Consider the following 16531-nt stretch of genomic DNA (forward strand, 5'->3'; position numbering starts at 1 on the left):
ATCAAAAAATTATTTGCATCTTCACTTGAGGTCTTAGAGATAGACATGCCACATGTACAACAAATCAAATACTGAACAGTGGCTAAGAAGTAGACTCAGAATGTATACTTGGGATGCGCTACATCAATCAGGCAAAATCAACCACTTCTACAGAGTGCTGCCTACTTCATTCATGAAGCACTAAGCTCAGAGCGGACACCGCAGAGCACAACATCACAGTCTTCAGCAGCACCGCTAGCTCAGTGGTCCCTTTTCAAAAGCCATCTAAGAGCAAAGAAATTGGGCTTAAACCTGAAGCCTAAGCCCGAGTTCTTCAGGTAGCTTTCCTAAACCAACAGTAATAAGCTTATCTTGTTGGATTTAGTTATTAACAACGAGGATTTAAAATTAGTCTACTATAAATTGGACAGCTCTTCAATGCCATAGCCCGTGTAAAAGGTAAATATTGAACTTACGCGCCATTTTTCAGAGTTCATAAGTTTCCTACTTTTGTTTTAGCTTTTAAATTGTTCATTACAAACATTCAAAAACAACTTCCTCCATAAAAATTTTAGGTAAGATACATTAGTTGTGGCATCTTTACTAGTAGATAATAATTTTACACAACAGTGAGTTTCAATCATGACCTTTGCACACACATGAGCATAGACATGGAAACACCATATATGCATACATGTGCGTGTACACGCGATGATGTAAAACTAAAACACAATGATATTTTAGAGACTGTCACAAATACATAATTAGCAAGTGGCTGTCTTTCCACGCCTCTTATATCGTTATTGCTTCTAAATTTGTGGCAGCCATAATAATTTGTATTTCGATCCATATTGCTTCAGAAACTCAATTTATTAATTACTGAGTCTTTTGCAGCGTATCTTATGAATTTAGTAGTAGTCTTAGTCTGTGGACTTGCGATGCTGATGATAAATAGGAACATTATTTCATTAGATGAAATCTTACCTTCAAAGGAAGAATTTTTCTGTGTTGTTTGTCAATAAAAGCCATTTACAAAACCCTCTGTCTGGCTGTATTATTGATCTGATTCCTAAACAGCAACTAATATGAACATTAATCTACAAATGACCGTAATTCTAAAATATTTCTGACAAACCGCTAGAGGTCCTGTTCATGGGGATGCATCAGTGTCATGTGAACAAACAGCCTTTTGCAGCCAAATGGATTTGTAATAAAGAAGATTTCAAGTCCTCAATCAGATACAAATTTAGGGGGTTCTTTATCATTCTAATAAACCAATACTTCCTGAAAAGATTATGAAAAGTGGGAAGGCTAAAAGGCTCCTGAGGATACTAGGAATTTTATAAGCATGCATTCTTCTCCATGGGGTCTTGATAACTTAATAAGGAAAACATTTATCACGGTTTAGGGAGCCTGGGCTTTTACCTGGAATGCCTAGTGAGAAAAATACATTTCCTGATTTGTGTGAAAAGATTTACCTTAGTTTCTGGAGAATAGCAAGTGTGTCCACATATATTTTCAGGGTCTCGACAGTTGACCACCTTGCAGAACTCAGCACCATGGTGGTCCTTCATTACCTTCTGGGTTTTAGGGTATGGAAGCCATATTTTCTGTAAGAGCTCATACCCAAGAATCATGCCATTTGGATTCCCTGGGGGCACCCAATCAACTTGAAGTGATCTGTAACAGATAGATACACATCTTTATATATACACATATACATATACATATACACATACATATACATACGTATACCTAATGTACACACACATATATATGACCTGACTATAGAGTACTATACCAAGGCTCAAATCAAAACTGGTGAAAAGACAAACTTTAATACAACTGGTCCATCCAGAGTAGTCAAAAAAAGTTCCATTTCGCCAGTTCACTAACTAAAATGTGCACAAAGCAGATGTTAATACAGTTAATACATTCAAATACATATGTACACTCATGTACATATATATTTTGTATACTCATATGTACATATGTATACAGTATGTTTTGAGAGTCAAAACTTTTATTTTTGGAGAGAGCAGTACATGATGAGAGTCTAGTGATCGCTCTCGCAGTTTCAGAGACAAGGAGAAAACAATTCCTGTGAGGTCCGGGAATTCCACAGGACACTAGGCTTCCTGAAGGGCACGGGTACCACGCCTTGGAAAGCTCAGCAAAAGCAGGATGTGGCAGGCCTACGCTCCTCTCCCACACACCCTTTCCCGTGCCCACATGATACATGAGGCTCTAGCACATGCCCCTTGTGGGCTTTAAGAATGTCTGGGACTCACAAAGACCCCATCGTGGAGTCCGGCATCCCAGAGACAATGTCTCTTCAGATCTTTCTACATGAATCTCTGTGGTTGGCTCTTCTCTTTCTTACAGCCAAAATCAAGGCCCCAACTGAGAAAATCTTCAGTAGTAATACTTTCCTTCAATTGTTCTCTGACATTTCTCCAATTCCCCAGATGGAGTCACACAACAGCAAGCTCACACCGGGTTTGCGGACAGAAATATAGGAATCAGACATTCCTAGTATGAATATTCCAACATCATCTTGTCCTTACAGAAAACATTTGATTTTTAATTTTTATCATTTAAAAATATTTATTATTTTTATTTTATGTGTATGAGTGTTTTTGCCTGCATGTAGGTAAGAGCTGCTGTGTTGTGCAATGGCCATAGAGGACAGAAGAAGGCGTCGCATCCCCTGGAACTGGAGTTACGGATGGTTGTTAGCTGCCATGTGGGTGCTGGGAATTGATCCTGGGTCCTCTGCAAGAGCAGGCACTGCTCTTAACCACTGAGCCATCTCTCCAGCTCCTCTACATCTTATTAATAATGAAAATTTCACAGCACATTGAACATTTTCCTATCACTGTATAAAATATTTTAAAGTATTTTTCATTTTATGGAGAAATATGTCTCTGTGGGCCAAATTCCTGGATCCTTTCAAAATTCCAAATGACAGCACTTTTAGAAAACCAATTGTATATACATATTTACATTAAAAAGAAGCAGTTAAGATAAACCTTGACATTTTAATAAACTGCTAAAAAGTATTCCATTTTCTAGAGGGTACAAATATAATCCACTCTGCACTGAGGCTGTAGACAGGAAATTACAGTCCCCTACAAAGGAACTGTTTCACAAAGTGCTAGTAGAGTCATTGTTATTATTATAAAGATCCAACTCTGAACTCTGTCTTCTATAGGTACTGCTCTTGTATTCTTTGCATAATTAAGTATAGAGAAGACCACGCTCTCTCTCTCTGTGTGTGTGTGGCCAGAGGTCCATCTCAGGTATAACTCAAGAGCTATCCACCTTGACTGTAAAACGAGATCTCTCACTGGACCTGAGGCTCACTCCTGGGCCTAGGCTGGACCTCCAGCAAGCCCCATGGATTCACTGGTCTTCATCTGCCTAGTGCTGGGATCCAAAGTGCTGACCACTTGCCTGGCACTTTTTATGGGTACTGGAAGCAGATTTGTGTCCTCATGCTTGTGTAGTAAGTACCAGCTCAGCTAGCTCCCAGCCCTAAAACACCACTTTTAAGTGGCATTCAAGCCTCTAAGTTATGCACATAAGTGGTGAGCTAGGAAGGCCCGTGTAGAACACCAGGACATTGTCACGTCCTTCTCTTGTACTGTACAGCTGCTAGGTGACACTACATATATTTTTAGCACTCAGATGCTGTTTTGATGTTGAGGATTTGAATCAATACAGGTAGGGAATCAAATGTGGGTAGGGGACCTAATACCTGTACTTCTCATTAGAATCAACTGCAGGGACACTGAAAGGTCTTGATGCTGATGACTAGAACATGAGAGACTTCACTGAGAAATACACATCATGAACAATGGGACCAGTGGCTACATGGCTTTAATTTTTAAGAGTGAACAAAGAGGATCGGCCCTCATCCCTAGGACTAAATATCAACTATTGGAGAAAAGAAGTTGAGGGCATTTTATATACATCAATATGAGTTGTATACTCATGCATAAACATAACTATAAACAAGCTGATATTTTAAATTGATTTAAATTTGATTTAAAAAATTTAAAAATTTGATTAAAAAAAATTTCATGTGTGCCTTCATGTGTGCAAGTGTACTAGTGTCGTGCAAAGCTGCAGAGGCCAGAAGAGGGCATCAGATCCCCTGGAACTAGAGTTAGGACAGTTATTAGCCACCATGTGGGTTCTGGGACTAGAACTCAGGCCCTTTGCAAGAGCAGCCAGTTCCCTTAATCGCTGAGCCATCTCCCCAGTCCCTAAATTGATGTTTTTGTAGAGCTGTTCATGAAATAACTATAAGACTTCATTTATCTCTCAGAGGAGCAGGGAACGTACATGACACTACCTTAAAAAGTCTTTCATAAAAGCCAGCACGTCTACATAGTAGTGAAAACACAAAGCCACTGTTGGGCGAGAGATTCCAGTTGGGCAGTTCTCTTTCATTCTGTCACTTGGTAATAGAATTATTTTTCTTCTGCTTATGTATTACATAATAATAAGTCTACCACCTTAGAAGCCATCACTTCTAATTGTCACGAGAGCAGTGTGGGGACATCATTCCTTATCAGATACTTTTATGCGGGTGATGTTGAAATAATGTAAGTCAGACAGAGGCTGTATGAGGATTCTGGTTTGTACCTTCACTCTAACATTACATTCTAATATCTTATCACCACTTGTCAAAACGTCTTATTTGGGCTATAGAGGGGGAAAAAATCTCATATGCCGCCAGAAATCAGACCAGATTGTTACAGATTAAATAGCTTTAGATTTCAGGTCCTTCTTAGATATGTCTTTAAAAAAAATTAAATATGTGGGGCTGGAGAGATGGCTCAGTGCTTAAAGAGCACTGATGGCTCTTGCAGAGGACCTGGGTTCATATCCCAGCACCTACATGGTGGCTGACAACCACATGTAACTCCAGTTCCAGGGGATCCAAAGCCCTCTTCTGTCCTCCATGGGGATTGCACGACACGGGTGCACCCATACACATGCAGGCAGTAACTCATATACATAAATAAAAATAGTAAACAAGACATTATTGAAACTTAAGTTTTTTCACTTTTGTCTATCCCTTACGCAGTATTCAAGTCCCTCAATAACGTTCCCGCCGTTACTCTCACTTTCCATCACAGTGCTCGGACACCACGACCAAAGACAACCTGAGGGAAGAGTTCATTTGGGCTGAAAGTTCCAGAGGGAGAGTCGATACTCATGGGGCAGGCCTGGCCGCAGGAGGCAGGGGCAGGGACAGGGGCGGGGCAGGAGCCTGGGAGGTCACATCTCAAGTGCACAGGAAGAAGATTGTGAACTGCAAGTGGGGCAAAGGTATAAGCCCCAGTCACGTGCTTCTTTCAGAAAAGTTCCACCTCCTAAAGGTTCCACATCCTCCCCAAACAGTGCCACCAATGGAGACCAAGTGTTCAAACACCTGAGCTGATGGGGGACATTTCTTATTCAAACCACCACAGTTATCTAAAATGATAACACTTCTAACATAAAACCAATTAAATGCATTCTGACAAAATACTAATTTTTGCTCTTGAGTCAAGTCATTGAATATTAACTATCCTATTGGGATGTTTATTAAAAATAGCAACCAACAAAACCCCAAAAGGCAACACCCATAGTGTTGGGTGTTGAGTAGCAAGGAAAATAAATACTTATACACAGAGCATTTACGCTCTGCAGTAACAGAGCAAAGTCAGTATCTTCCACGTGGAATCTAGGCTCCAATCACTATTACAAACACATGAGCCAAGACCACCATGTTCTAGATCAACCAAGAAGGCTTCATGGGAGAAATGATGTGACTCTGATCAGAGAGTTAAGGAGGGAAGAATTCTGTGTAGGACCAGCACGGGCAAAAGTAACAGGTGTGAGAAACCAGCCCAGCATAGAGACGAGTCAGCCATGCATCGAGGTCAACCGGGTGAGTGAAAGATCCCCATCTGGCCATCATGAGAACACAGTCTGAATGTAACAAGAAAGCTACGGGGTCCTTCAACGACCACACTGGGGGGTCTGAAGTGAAAGGGTGACTGTACAGCATTACCACTCGGCAAGAAAAAAGCCCCTTCAGAATTAGAACCTGGCCGAATAGAATGGACGAGAGCAGGGCACTGAGAGTCATGGGAGTGGCCTCAGTGGTGACAGTCACCAGTTTCTTCCGGTTTAGGAATTTTAATGGTCACTTCAGCTAAGTTTTCCAGGTGATGAGTTTCTCCTTTTAAAAAGGAGGTGTTTCTTCAAAGAGAATATCTGCTAAGTTCTGAGGGCCACCAGTCCTCCGCCCTAACCAATCCAGTTGTGAGGAATCTGGGGGTTTTTGAAAGTCCAAACTTTAATGAATGCTTATTAAATACCGGATGCAAGCTGGCGTCATTCTATCTTTACCAGTTAAGGAGACAGATAATGTCCTTCATCATTAAACTTACATTCTGCTAGAGGGTGATGAGCAGTAAACAACATGTGAATACAGAACGCATCACCTTACAGTCTGAGACAGTCGGCTCTGCTGTGGAGAAGCCCGAGACAAGCACAGCAAGGGAGCTGACAGGAGATGCAGACTTTGAGCTATCAGCATGCCCAGACTGTGGAAAAGGAGGTCAAAGACTCCAGTGGTCCTGGAATGCACTAAGCAAGCAGAGACAGAATGTTAGAAAACGAGGCACACCGGCCGTTGGAGGAGTGGGACGGAGCTTGCCAACCGCGCAGGATTTTTGCAGCATAGGAAAATAAATTTGAATTTAGTTTTGAGTATGTTGGAAAACCACTGGTGTTTTCTGAGCCAAGACAGGAAAGACGAATTATTTACTCCTACCCCTGACCCCCGACCCCAACATCTACTAGGTTCTGGAAAGGAGTTTCACACACATCAAGCGGAGAAACTGGCAGCACTTGCTTCTCAAGGTCAGTGTGTATGAAGACAGAAATGTCTAAGCCTGATCTGCTGTTGTCTCTGGAGGAAGAGGAGTGCAGAGGTCCTGGGGCCGTTTGACAGAGGACTGATCTGTCAGTTTCTCAGACCACAGAAAACATCCATTAGAGCATGATCTAGCCAGAGATGGAGAACAGCAGTTCTGTAGTGAGCATTTAAAGCAAAGTACCACAATGTCAAGTTTACATGAAGGTTTCCCATGAGTCCTCAGGACATTGTGGTGTGTTCTTGCCATAACAGCAGTAGAGGGCACCATGCATGTTGGCTAGACAAGAGCTTAATATTGCCCTGGAGATGGCGTGGACTTTTGAATCTTTATCATGAATCTTAGTTACCAAAATGAGACTCAAAACCGAAATAATTTGAAGGTCATGAGATGATCATGAGACGTATTCAGGAGTTAGGAAACGGCTGTGAATTGAGCATATCTGAGGCAGAGGAGGCAAATAGAAAGCAAGCTTCTTTCTACATCTAACTGAAATGAGACAGCTCACAAGCTGGTTCCACAAACTTCAAGGATGAAAACAGGAACCACGGTAATGGCAAGGGACCTAGAGACAAAGACATATGAGAAGATGACCTAGAAGAAAGCAAACTGAAAGTGATGCTTAATGAACCCAGGGTTAAAAATAGTACAAGAGGGCCAGCAAGATAGTTCAGAGGGTAAAGGGCTTGCTGCCAATCCTGACGATCTGAGTTAGATCTCTGGGCGTTATCCTCTCGCCTCCATTCCTGTGCATGGCACACATACAATCACACCCTCCACACAGAAATAAACAAAACACAATTTAAAAAGGATTTTAAATGGAGTTGCCCCATAAGAAGGGGACAACACCTGTTCCAGATACCATAGACTATCAAACAAAAAGCCCAAGTAGGGGTTTCCTCTTTTTGAGTTACTGGTAAGTGAGGTCCCATAGACCCTCCCAAACATTTCAGGCTACTGCCAATGCCCTTGGTTACCCCCCGAACTTAATGGCAAGACCTATGGCTGAAGATACTGCATATCTGAGACATAGGACATGGAGAAATGAAGCTGGAAGATTCATCTTTACTGACTACCTTTCATAGTACCAGAAGGTTCTATTTATACTACTGGAGTCTGAGGAAGAAAAGTATTCAGCAGCCTTATCCAACTGTGAATGCTGCAGCCTACAGTAAAGACTGGCCCAGAACAACAAACCCACTGGTGCTACAGTGACACTTACGGGACAGGAGTAGCCAATCACTTTCTGAATAGATTTAAAACGCACTCCACAAAGATGGAGTTCATTCCTAGTGCTGTTAACTGGGCCAAAAATCCATGACCGGCTATGTCTTAGGCCTAGGGAAGAACACAGTACTATTTTTTAATATTTTATTTATTATTTTTATTTTATATGTATGAGTATATTGCCTGTATGTATGCAGGTACACCTGTGTCGTGCAATGCCTGCAGAAGTCAGAAGACGGTGTCAGACCCCCTGGAACTGGAGTTACAGACAGTTGATGGCTGCCATGTGGATGCTGGAAATCGAACCCAGGGCCTTTGCAAGAGTAGCCAGTGCTCTTAACCACTGAGCCATCCCTCCAGCCCCATAACCCAATACTATTACTCTACTAAATGAACAAATTATTAAACTTCCTCCTAAGCTCTTATCTTTATACCCATAGATTCATGATTCTCTTAGCCCTCAATCAGAGATGCTTGTTTTTTGCAATAGCTGACAATTAATACAGAGACTCACCAAGCGGTTAACATGTAGAAAATGAGAGATTGTGGAGTGCTCATCCCTAAATGGGGCACACTCCTCACCCCAAGGCACAGGGATCATTGCAGAAGAGGGGGTGGAAAGATTGTAAGAGCCGGTAGCGGACGCCTGCAACCAAACATTTGTTGGACACATGTGGCTGTTGCATGTGGCTGTGACTGTATGCAGAAGACTTGCACAAGATCGAGCCAGCTAAAATCCTGGTGGGGACATGTGAGAGGCTCATGGAGTCCCACCTGTACCTGAGAAGCTACTGACAAGCGATGGGTGCTGGGGGAGTGGGAGTTCATTTTCTTAGGGCTATGGCCCCTGAAAGGTGCCTATGCCTTAGTCGATGGTCCTACACCCATGCACATGTAAACACAGGAGGAACTGGAGGAAGGGGAGAGAATGTGGGTGGACTTGATCAAAACACACTATATACATATATATGAATCTGCCAATAAAATTTTTAAAAATGAGGGGCTGGAGAGATGGCCCAGCAGTTAAGCACACTGACTGCTCTTGCAGAGAACCCGGGTTCGATTCCCAGCACCCACATGGTGGCTAACAACCATCTGTAACTCCAGTTCTTGGGGAATCTAATGCCTTCTTCTGACCTCCGTGGGCATTGCACGACACAGGTGCACTTACACACATGCAGGCCATACACTCATACACATAAAATAAAAATAATAAAATATTTTTAAAAAGTTAAAAAAATTTAGATGAAAATTGTCAAAGATGTCTTCTATAGTATGTAGAGTGATAGTATATTTGCAGAAAGTGGTGGTAGGAAAGATGATAACTATGTGTTAACTTTGGCATCAGGTTACAGAAGAGAGATGTTGTAACAGAATATTGACAAGCAGATGGCTATAAGGTCAGGGACACAGCAGGGTTAATGGGGCTTGTAGACATCAGAGGGGACAAAACTGTGAGAATGTTTAAACTACCTGAGCAGGAGGATGAATATTTCCTTTTAGGACATCCAGTATTGATGAATGTACTTGCAATGGAACCAATAAAAGAGATCAGTGGTGTTTAGAGAGCTAGGAGCAAATTGATGGCTAAAGGCCAAGGTGAATGGGGAGGAAAGACAAGGTACGTCTGCAGGTATAAAGGCCACCTCAGGGCTTGAGCTGCTTGTGTGACAGTGGCATGAGGTGGACCAATCAGGAGGTGTTTGGGAGGTATTGGTGACAGGGCTTCAAGAATAAGCCCCATTCTATAAGATCTCCAGGGCAATACTTTCTGACCAGAACTCACTGGTCATCCCATGTCCTGAAAGCCACTGTGGTCATAAGACCCTTGATCAGATCTGTACAATGGTACTGAATTTACAGCACATTCTCTGAGGTTTTTCTTCCATCTTCTAAAGTTTTAAACAGAAAACTCTAGCTCACATTAAAAGTAGTTTCCATTGTCCACATTAGAAAGGGAAGGTGTGTAGAGTATGTGTGAGCGAAACACGACTTGATGTGTCACATCCTAGAGCCCAATAGTCTCCTGTGAAAATGAACTAAAACACTAGTTTTATTTTAATGTCTGTGTTTATGAAATTATAAAATTACTATTCCAGGGGCTGAACAGATGGCTCAGTGGTTAAGAGCACTGACAGCTCCTGCAGAGGACCCGGGTTCGATTCCCAGCACCCACATGGAGGCTAACAACCATCTGTCATCCCAGTTTCGGGGATCTGATGCCCTGCTCTGGCCTCCCCGGGTATTGCATGCAGGTGGTGCACTTACATACATGCAGGTAAAAACCTCATATACATAAAATAAAAATAATAAATCAGAAAAAATTAAAATTCTTATTTGTTTGAGCTTGGAGTCACTGAAAGAAGTCAGGGAAAGAAAATCAAGGATAGAAGAGATTTCCCGATATCCAGTGTCACAGTATTAAAAACTAGTAGCCTCTCAGTTTAATCTCAAATCTGGTGAGGCAAAAAGAGCCAAAATTTGTTATCTGTTCTGTAATCTCTCACTTCTTGTGCCCAACTCAGTTTCAAGTTAAGTAATCTAAAAATATACTGGGATTTAAGAATGATGGTCATGTTTTAATTTTCATTTGGAAGCACCCAGCTTATCTCTGCTGTTATCATAAAGATTTCTGAAAAGTTGCTGTATAAAAATATTACTGGTGTCATTTGGTACCTCAAGGCAGATTTTAAAACAATTATTCTGTAAGCATTCCAAAGACATTATACCTCAGACAACGCATCAATAATACACTCCCAAACCAATATGATCCCAACTAAAGACAATAAAAAATGTGGTCTATGTTTTCTTTTGTCTTCCATGAATTCCGTGCCTGGAAATCGTTCACTTTGGAATGTTGGCGGGAATGTAATAAAACCTCTACCCTGTTTATGTGGTTTTCTTTTTATAGAGAACTCATAAGTAAACTTCCCAGGCAGCCCGGTTCCCAGTGAAGCTGTTGTCTGGAGTGTTCGTCATATTTCAATCAAGGCAGGAACCAGCCTTCTCTACAGTCTCAAGGACCAGAATTAATGAATTAGCTATTGATTAAATCCCACTCCAGCAAATCCACCAAGGCAAATAAATGAACTGCCCAGGGCATGTGTAGGCCAGACAGGTCCGGGGTATGGATCAGTAGTTAGTATTCTTCTGGGATGCAGAAGCAGCTGATGATGATATGACAGGGCATGGAAAGGGTCAAATGGAAACAGTTTTCTCCTGAAGGGGAAGCTCCTCAGGTACAATGGTTGGTCCATCTGCTCTTTCTACATGTGTGTGTCTCAGGGTTATATAGAATGCAGGTCACACGGTAAGATCTTGCACCACAAACCACGTAGTCAAAAATCTAGGCATAAGTTAAGGTCAAATACATGAATGAGCTGATGCCCTTCATGCATCTAATTAAACAGGCTCAAATGATAGCCATGTGTTATTAAAAGTTTATTAAAGCTAAATTTCACTGACACTGCATGTTTATAAAAAAATGAACTTCTTTTATAAGAAGCCAAATTACTTGTGATGCTATATAAGAAAAGTCAATCTACTGGTATTTCTGGGAGGATTTCATATTTGTTTTTTGCACATTGCTAACATAAAAGAGATCTAAAAAAAACAAAACAGAAACATAATTAACATGTATTCGTTGCCAGAAGTGTAGCGAAATCACATAGATAGTGCTGTGCACATACATAGGTGTCTGACCGTTTTGGTGCAGTGTGCTCTGACTGAAGGCTTGGCAGCTTGTACCTGCCCCTTACAGTCTTTACCTTTGGGAACTGTCACTCTGCTATGATGGATCATTTTAAGAAAGTAAATATTGAGGCTGGAGAGATGGTTCAGTGCTTGGTTAAGAGCACTGACTGTTCTTGCAGAAGACCTGGGTTCAATTTCCAGCACCCACAGGGTGGCCATCAACTGTACCTAACTTCAGTTCCAGGGAACCTGACACCCTCTTCTGACCTCTGGTCATTGCACAACATGGGTGCACTTACACACATGCAGGTAATTCAGGCATATACATAAAAATAAAAAAAAGGAAAGGAAATATTTTACCTGCCAATATTGGCTTGTGAATGCTGTCTATAATTTTTTTGATAGATGTCTGACTGAGGGAGAAAAGAATAAAAAATAAATCAGCCAAAGGCATTGTGATAAAGAAAAATATGGTGGAGGGGCACTTCCTGTGCTGACCAGCATGGAACCAAGGGAGACTGCCCCAGTCTCTGACTGATCATAGTGGAAAAGCCACACACATTACAAACAGAACTCTCTGAGGACTCTGGAGGTTAAACACGCCAGGTAGATCAGAGAGTGTGTCAAGTTGTGGAGAAGACATGCCAGAGGGTGAATATTCCATTTTTCTTCCCTTCCGTACTTAACCCAAGGGCAGCACCAGTGTGGTACTGTGAATGAGGTAAGCAAAACTAGAGCGGCAGCCAATCTTTCTGGCCAGAGTCCTCAGGACAAAAGGGGCTGTGCCAGGAAGTGTGTGGGGGAACCTGTTTGTTTTTCTCCTTTTTCTTCTGTCCCCTGCACTAAAGATGATTCCTGTCACAGGCAGCACGTGGCCACCGTGTCCAAACGGAACCGGAAACTCCAAGGACAGCTCATTTCTTTGACTCAGAGGAATCAGGAAAACGAGTCCACGTGGTTCAAAGAATAAATACGGAGAAGGGGCCTTTGTTCTGTTTTCTCTCGCCTCCAAAGCAGCTGCAGTTGCACAAAATGTGGGCAACCTGGGAAGCAAAAATCCCAGAAAATCTAACCTTTTAGCCCAAATCCAGGAAAGGACATCCAGGAGAGCTAGAAAGAGGGAGATCTCAGAGAAGAGGAAGATAAACATTCCACACTTCTAGAAACACAGGAACACGAGTGCAGAATCAACTCCAGCGGGCACGCTCATGGCTGCTTTATGTTCATGGGACACTCAAGCCATGTAGCTAGGACTTTGTTTTGGGAACTCTTCTACAACGGCCCCACTGAGTCCCAAGCTGGTCACTGTGCAGTGCCCTGTAGGAGGGAAGAAGCATGGTCAAGCTTGAGAAGGTAAACTGGGTCCAAGTCACTGACCGAGAAAAATAGAATGCGTGGCCAAAGTGAACCGACGACAGACAAAAGCAAACAAATTCTGCTTTAAAGGATTTGAACAAGATTATCATAGTCTAGTATTTAAAAACGATCCCAGGAAACAACCCCGGATCATTCAAAGTGCGGAAATCTGGGATGGTTATATGAATATCAAAGTAGACGTAGGAACAAAGGAACTGTGAGGAATGTTAACGGATGTCAAAGACTGCAAAGCGTGTCCATTTATCGTCAATAAACCTGAATGTGTGCACACCCGATAATGACACGTCAAAACACGTGAGGCAAAACTGACGTAACTATCATCACAAATGCACAGCTTTTTACCCCAAAAGGGATAAAAGATAATTATTCCAGAGCCAAACATGACTGATTATAACCTGACTACACGGATCCAGGTTACCCCTAATTTCATGTTCCAGTATGGCAACAGCCGATAAAGTTTCTAACAGTAACTGAACAAAAATCAACACACACTTTCAGGTCCATTGGTGGAAACATCAAGTGAGTAGGTCAGAAAAGGGAGGAATCTCTCTGATAGGACTGAGATGTTATCCGATAATATTCTTAGCCTTTTGGTTGGTGGAAGCTAGTGATGTGTTATATTAAAACATACCAAAAGATTTCACCTAATACAGGATATTAGGTTAGACACAGAGGTGGGCAAAGGGTGGCTATAAAGGGGCTAAAGATAGCCCAAGATAAATTAAATTAGGTTCTGGATTGTAGGAGGAAGTGCTGACAGGCCTCGTAAACATGCTATGGCGCATGCCGCAAAAGTTACTTCCCCTTAAGCCAACCTGAAATCTGCCTGGCGGGGGAGAAACAGCTGATCCGAGAACACGTGACGAGAGAGACCACAGAGAAAGAGACAGTGCAGCACGGAGCAGCGGAGGGACCAATGGGACACCGGGAGGGGGTATATAGGCGTACCCCAAATCCGCAATAAATGAGTCTGCTTTGCCACTTGCCCGACTCCAGGAGTCTGTGCCGTTGACTCTGCGCCTTCTTACCCCCACCCCCAAGGGTCTCGGGAGCAGCGGCGGCAGCACTGGATCTGCAATATTCTGACCTCTCCACTATCACCGACACTCTGATCAGTTAACAGCCTCGCGGAAGGTTCAATGTAAGGTGTAGCTCTTTCCAAGAGCTTTTCTTCACATGTCTAAATAAACAATAGACAAACCCCGTTCTATGCAGAGACTTCAAACCTCCCCTGGTAACGGAATGAGGTATGAATGATGTCTGTGCACATGTGCATTCCTGTACATCTCCCTTTTAAGCCCTCAAGGTTTATTCTCACAGTGCTTTGTAAACCACTAATCAAAATGTATACCCATCTATCAAAGAGTATTCTGTCATCTCTAAGAGATACAAATGCAAAAAATGGTATAAAAAGCTGACTTTTTGTTGCTGTTCTGGGCCCTGATTTAGAGAAATATTTCTCTCTGGGTCCCTGTATCTGCACAATGAATTCCTTCCTGTTTTAGACTCTGGGGCTCTTTTCCCTGGGTCGACAATAGTTGACTCTAACAATAACCGACACACAACCTGGCAAAGATTGGCAAGTTTACAGATAATCAGAGCGTCGTCATGATTCAGCCTCCCTTTACTGATGCCCACGCGTTCTCTTCAAGTACAGTTTATGGCCATTTAAATACCAAGATAGAACATACTCCCTGCCATGAGATAAACCTTAACTAATTTAAGGGAATTGAAAAATCATAAAATAATGTTTCTAGACCATACAAGAATAAACTGCATGGAAATTCATACAAAAGGATCTGGAAAACATCCAAAATGCTTGTAAATTAAACCACCTCCTGGTAAATAATCTATCAATCAAGAAGGTTCAAGGGCAAGTAAAAGTGTTTAGAACAAATGAGAATGCGACGTTCACAGTGCGTGTTGTCTCTCCAGGGTGTTGTCTCTTACTAATAATGCCAGCTACTCTCACGGTAAAAGTCTCCAGAAAAGAGGAAAGAGCAGGATTCGCTTGAACAGCCAGCAGAGAGGAATGCAGAAAACCAACAAAACCAAGAGGCGGGTGGTAGAAGAATCTGTAAGGAACAGGAACAATCAAGTCACTTTCTGTAAACAACTTTCTGCCCATACAGTTAATAGATTCTTTGACATGAACCAACATTTTGCATACAGAAGATAAAAATAAAACCTCAGTTGAAAATAGACAGCCAGAAACATTTGAAATTATTAAGGAAATTGAATTCTAAGTTAAGTTTTTCTTCAAAATAAACTCTATGCAAAAGTAGGTTTCATTGGTGAATTCTAGCAATATTTAGGAGACATATAGTAACATTTTAAACAATTTGTTTCACAAAATATAAGGACGAGTTCTCAATCCATTTCATGGGGACAGAATCGCCACAACAGCCTAACAAGGTAAGAAACAAAGGCTCAGTCTGTTCTATTTTCTGAACATAGGAGGAAGTATCCTCAGCAGACCACAGCAAACTGCACCCATCAGTACGTAGACAGGAAAGGGTATCACAACCAGCTAGGGTTTACCCAGAGGAGACTCTCTCAGAATAAAACAAAACAAAACTAAACCAGTAACAACAACAACAACAACGAAGAAGAAGCTTCTTTGCTGAGTAGTGAATAGCACACACTAGTCTGCAGGTATAAGGATCTCTATTTGGAACACAGCAAGAAAATAACATTCACCACTCATCAAAGAAGCTATTTTTTTGCATGAGATGGGGACTATCACAGAGTTATACAACTTGTCACATGGAAAGAATAACTGTCTGAGATATGCCCAGTGCTAAGTGACACATGTGCAATGGAGCCTGTGCACCAGAGGCTCATGGAACATGGTGGAACTGTGGGTAGAGAGAACACTAATACATATCTCCAGGGAAGCTTCTTCACACAACAGAGGGCAGTTAACACAGAAGGCCACAACTGGCCAAAGTGTAGAAAACAACAGACTGCAGAGTGAGCGTCCTGTACAGGACTCTTATATTAACCCTCATCCACCAAGGGCTCAGGGACCATTGCGGAAGAAGGCAGAAAGATTGTAAGAGATGGGATGACCTTATGGTGCATGACCATAAGGAAACAGAGCCTTCCAGGCTCCTGGGAACTTGCTCATAGGAACTCACAGCAATGCACAAGACCCGTGGAAAGTCAAATACACATGGCTGGAGAGGTCATAGATCTTAGAGAACACCCTAAGGCTGTCAAATCCCTAGACAAATATAATTTCTTACTATGTGCTAAATATAGATTCTTCTATTTACAGACAAGTATGTCAGTTACCACCCTTCAGAGAAGCT

At 42.0% G+C, this 16531-nt stretch overlaps 1 protein-coding gene across 1 annotated transcript in view; it reads right to left on the minus strand.

The window, feature by feature from the left end:
* Window positions 1–16531, minus strand: part of Ush2a (usherin) — an 828188-nt gene that overhangs the window by 232373 nt on the left and 579284 nt on the right. Inside the window, 1 exon segment of the mRNA XM_008834819.2 lies at window positions 1458–1659. Coding sequence (XP_008833041.1) covers window positions 1458–1659 — 202 coding nt within the window.

Source organism: Nannospalax galili, unplaced genomic scaffold, assembly GCF_000622305.1.
Source record: "Nannospalax galili isolate Female #2095 unplaced genomic scaffold, S.galili_v1.0 scaffold657, whole genome shotgun sequence".
NCBI classification, from domain to species: domain Eukaryota; kingdom Metazoa; phylum Chordata; class Mammalia; order Rodentia; family Spalacidae; genus Nannospalax; species Nannospalax galili.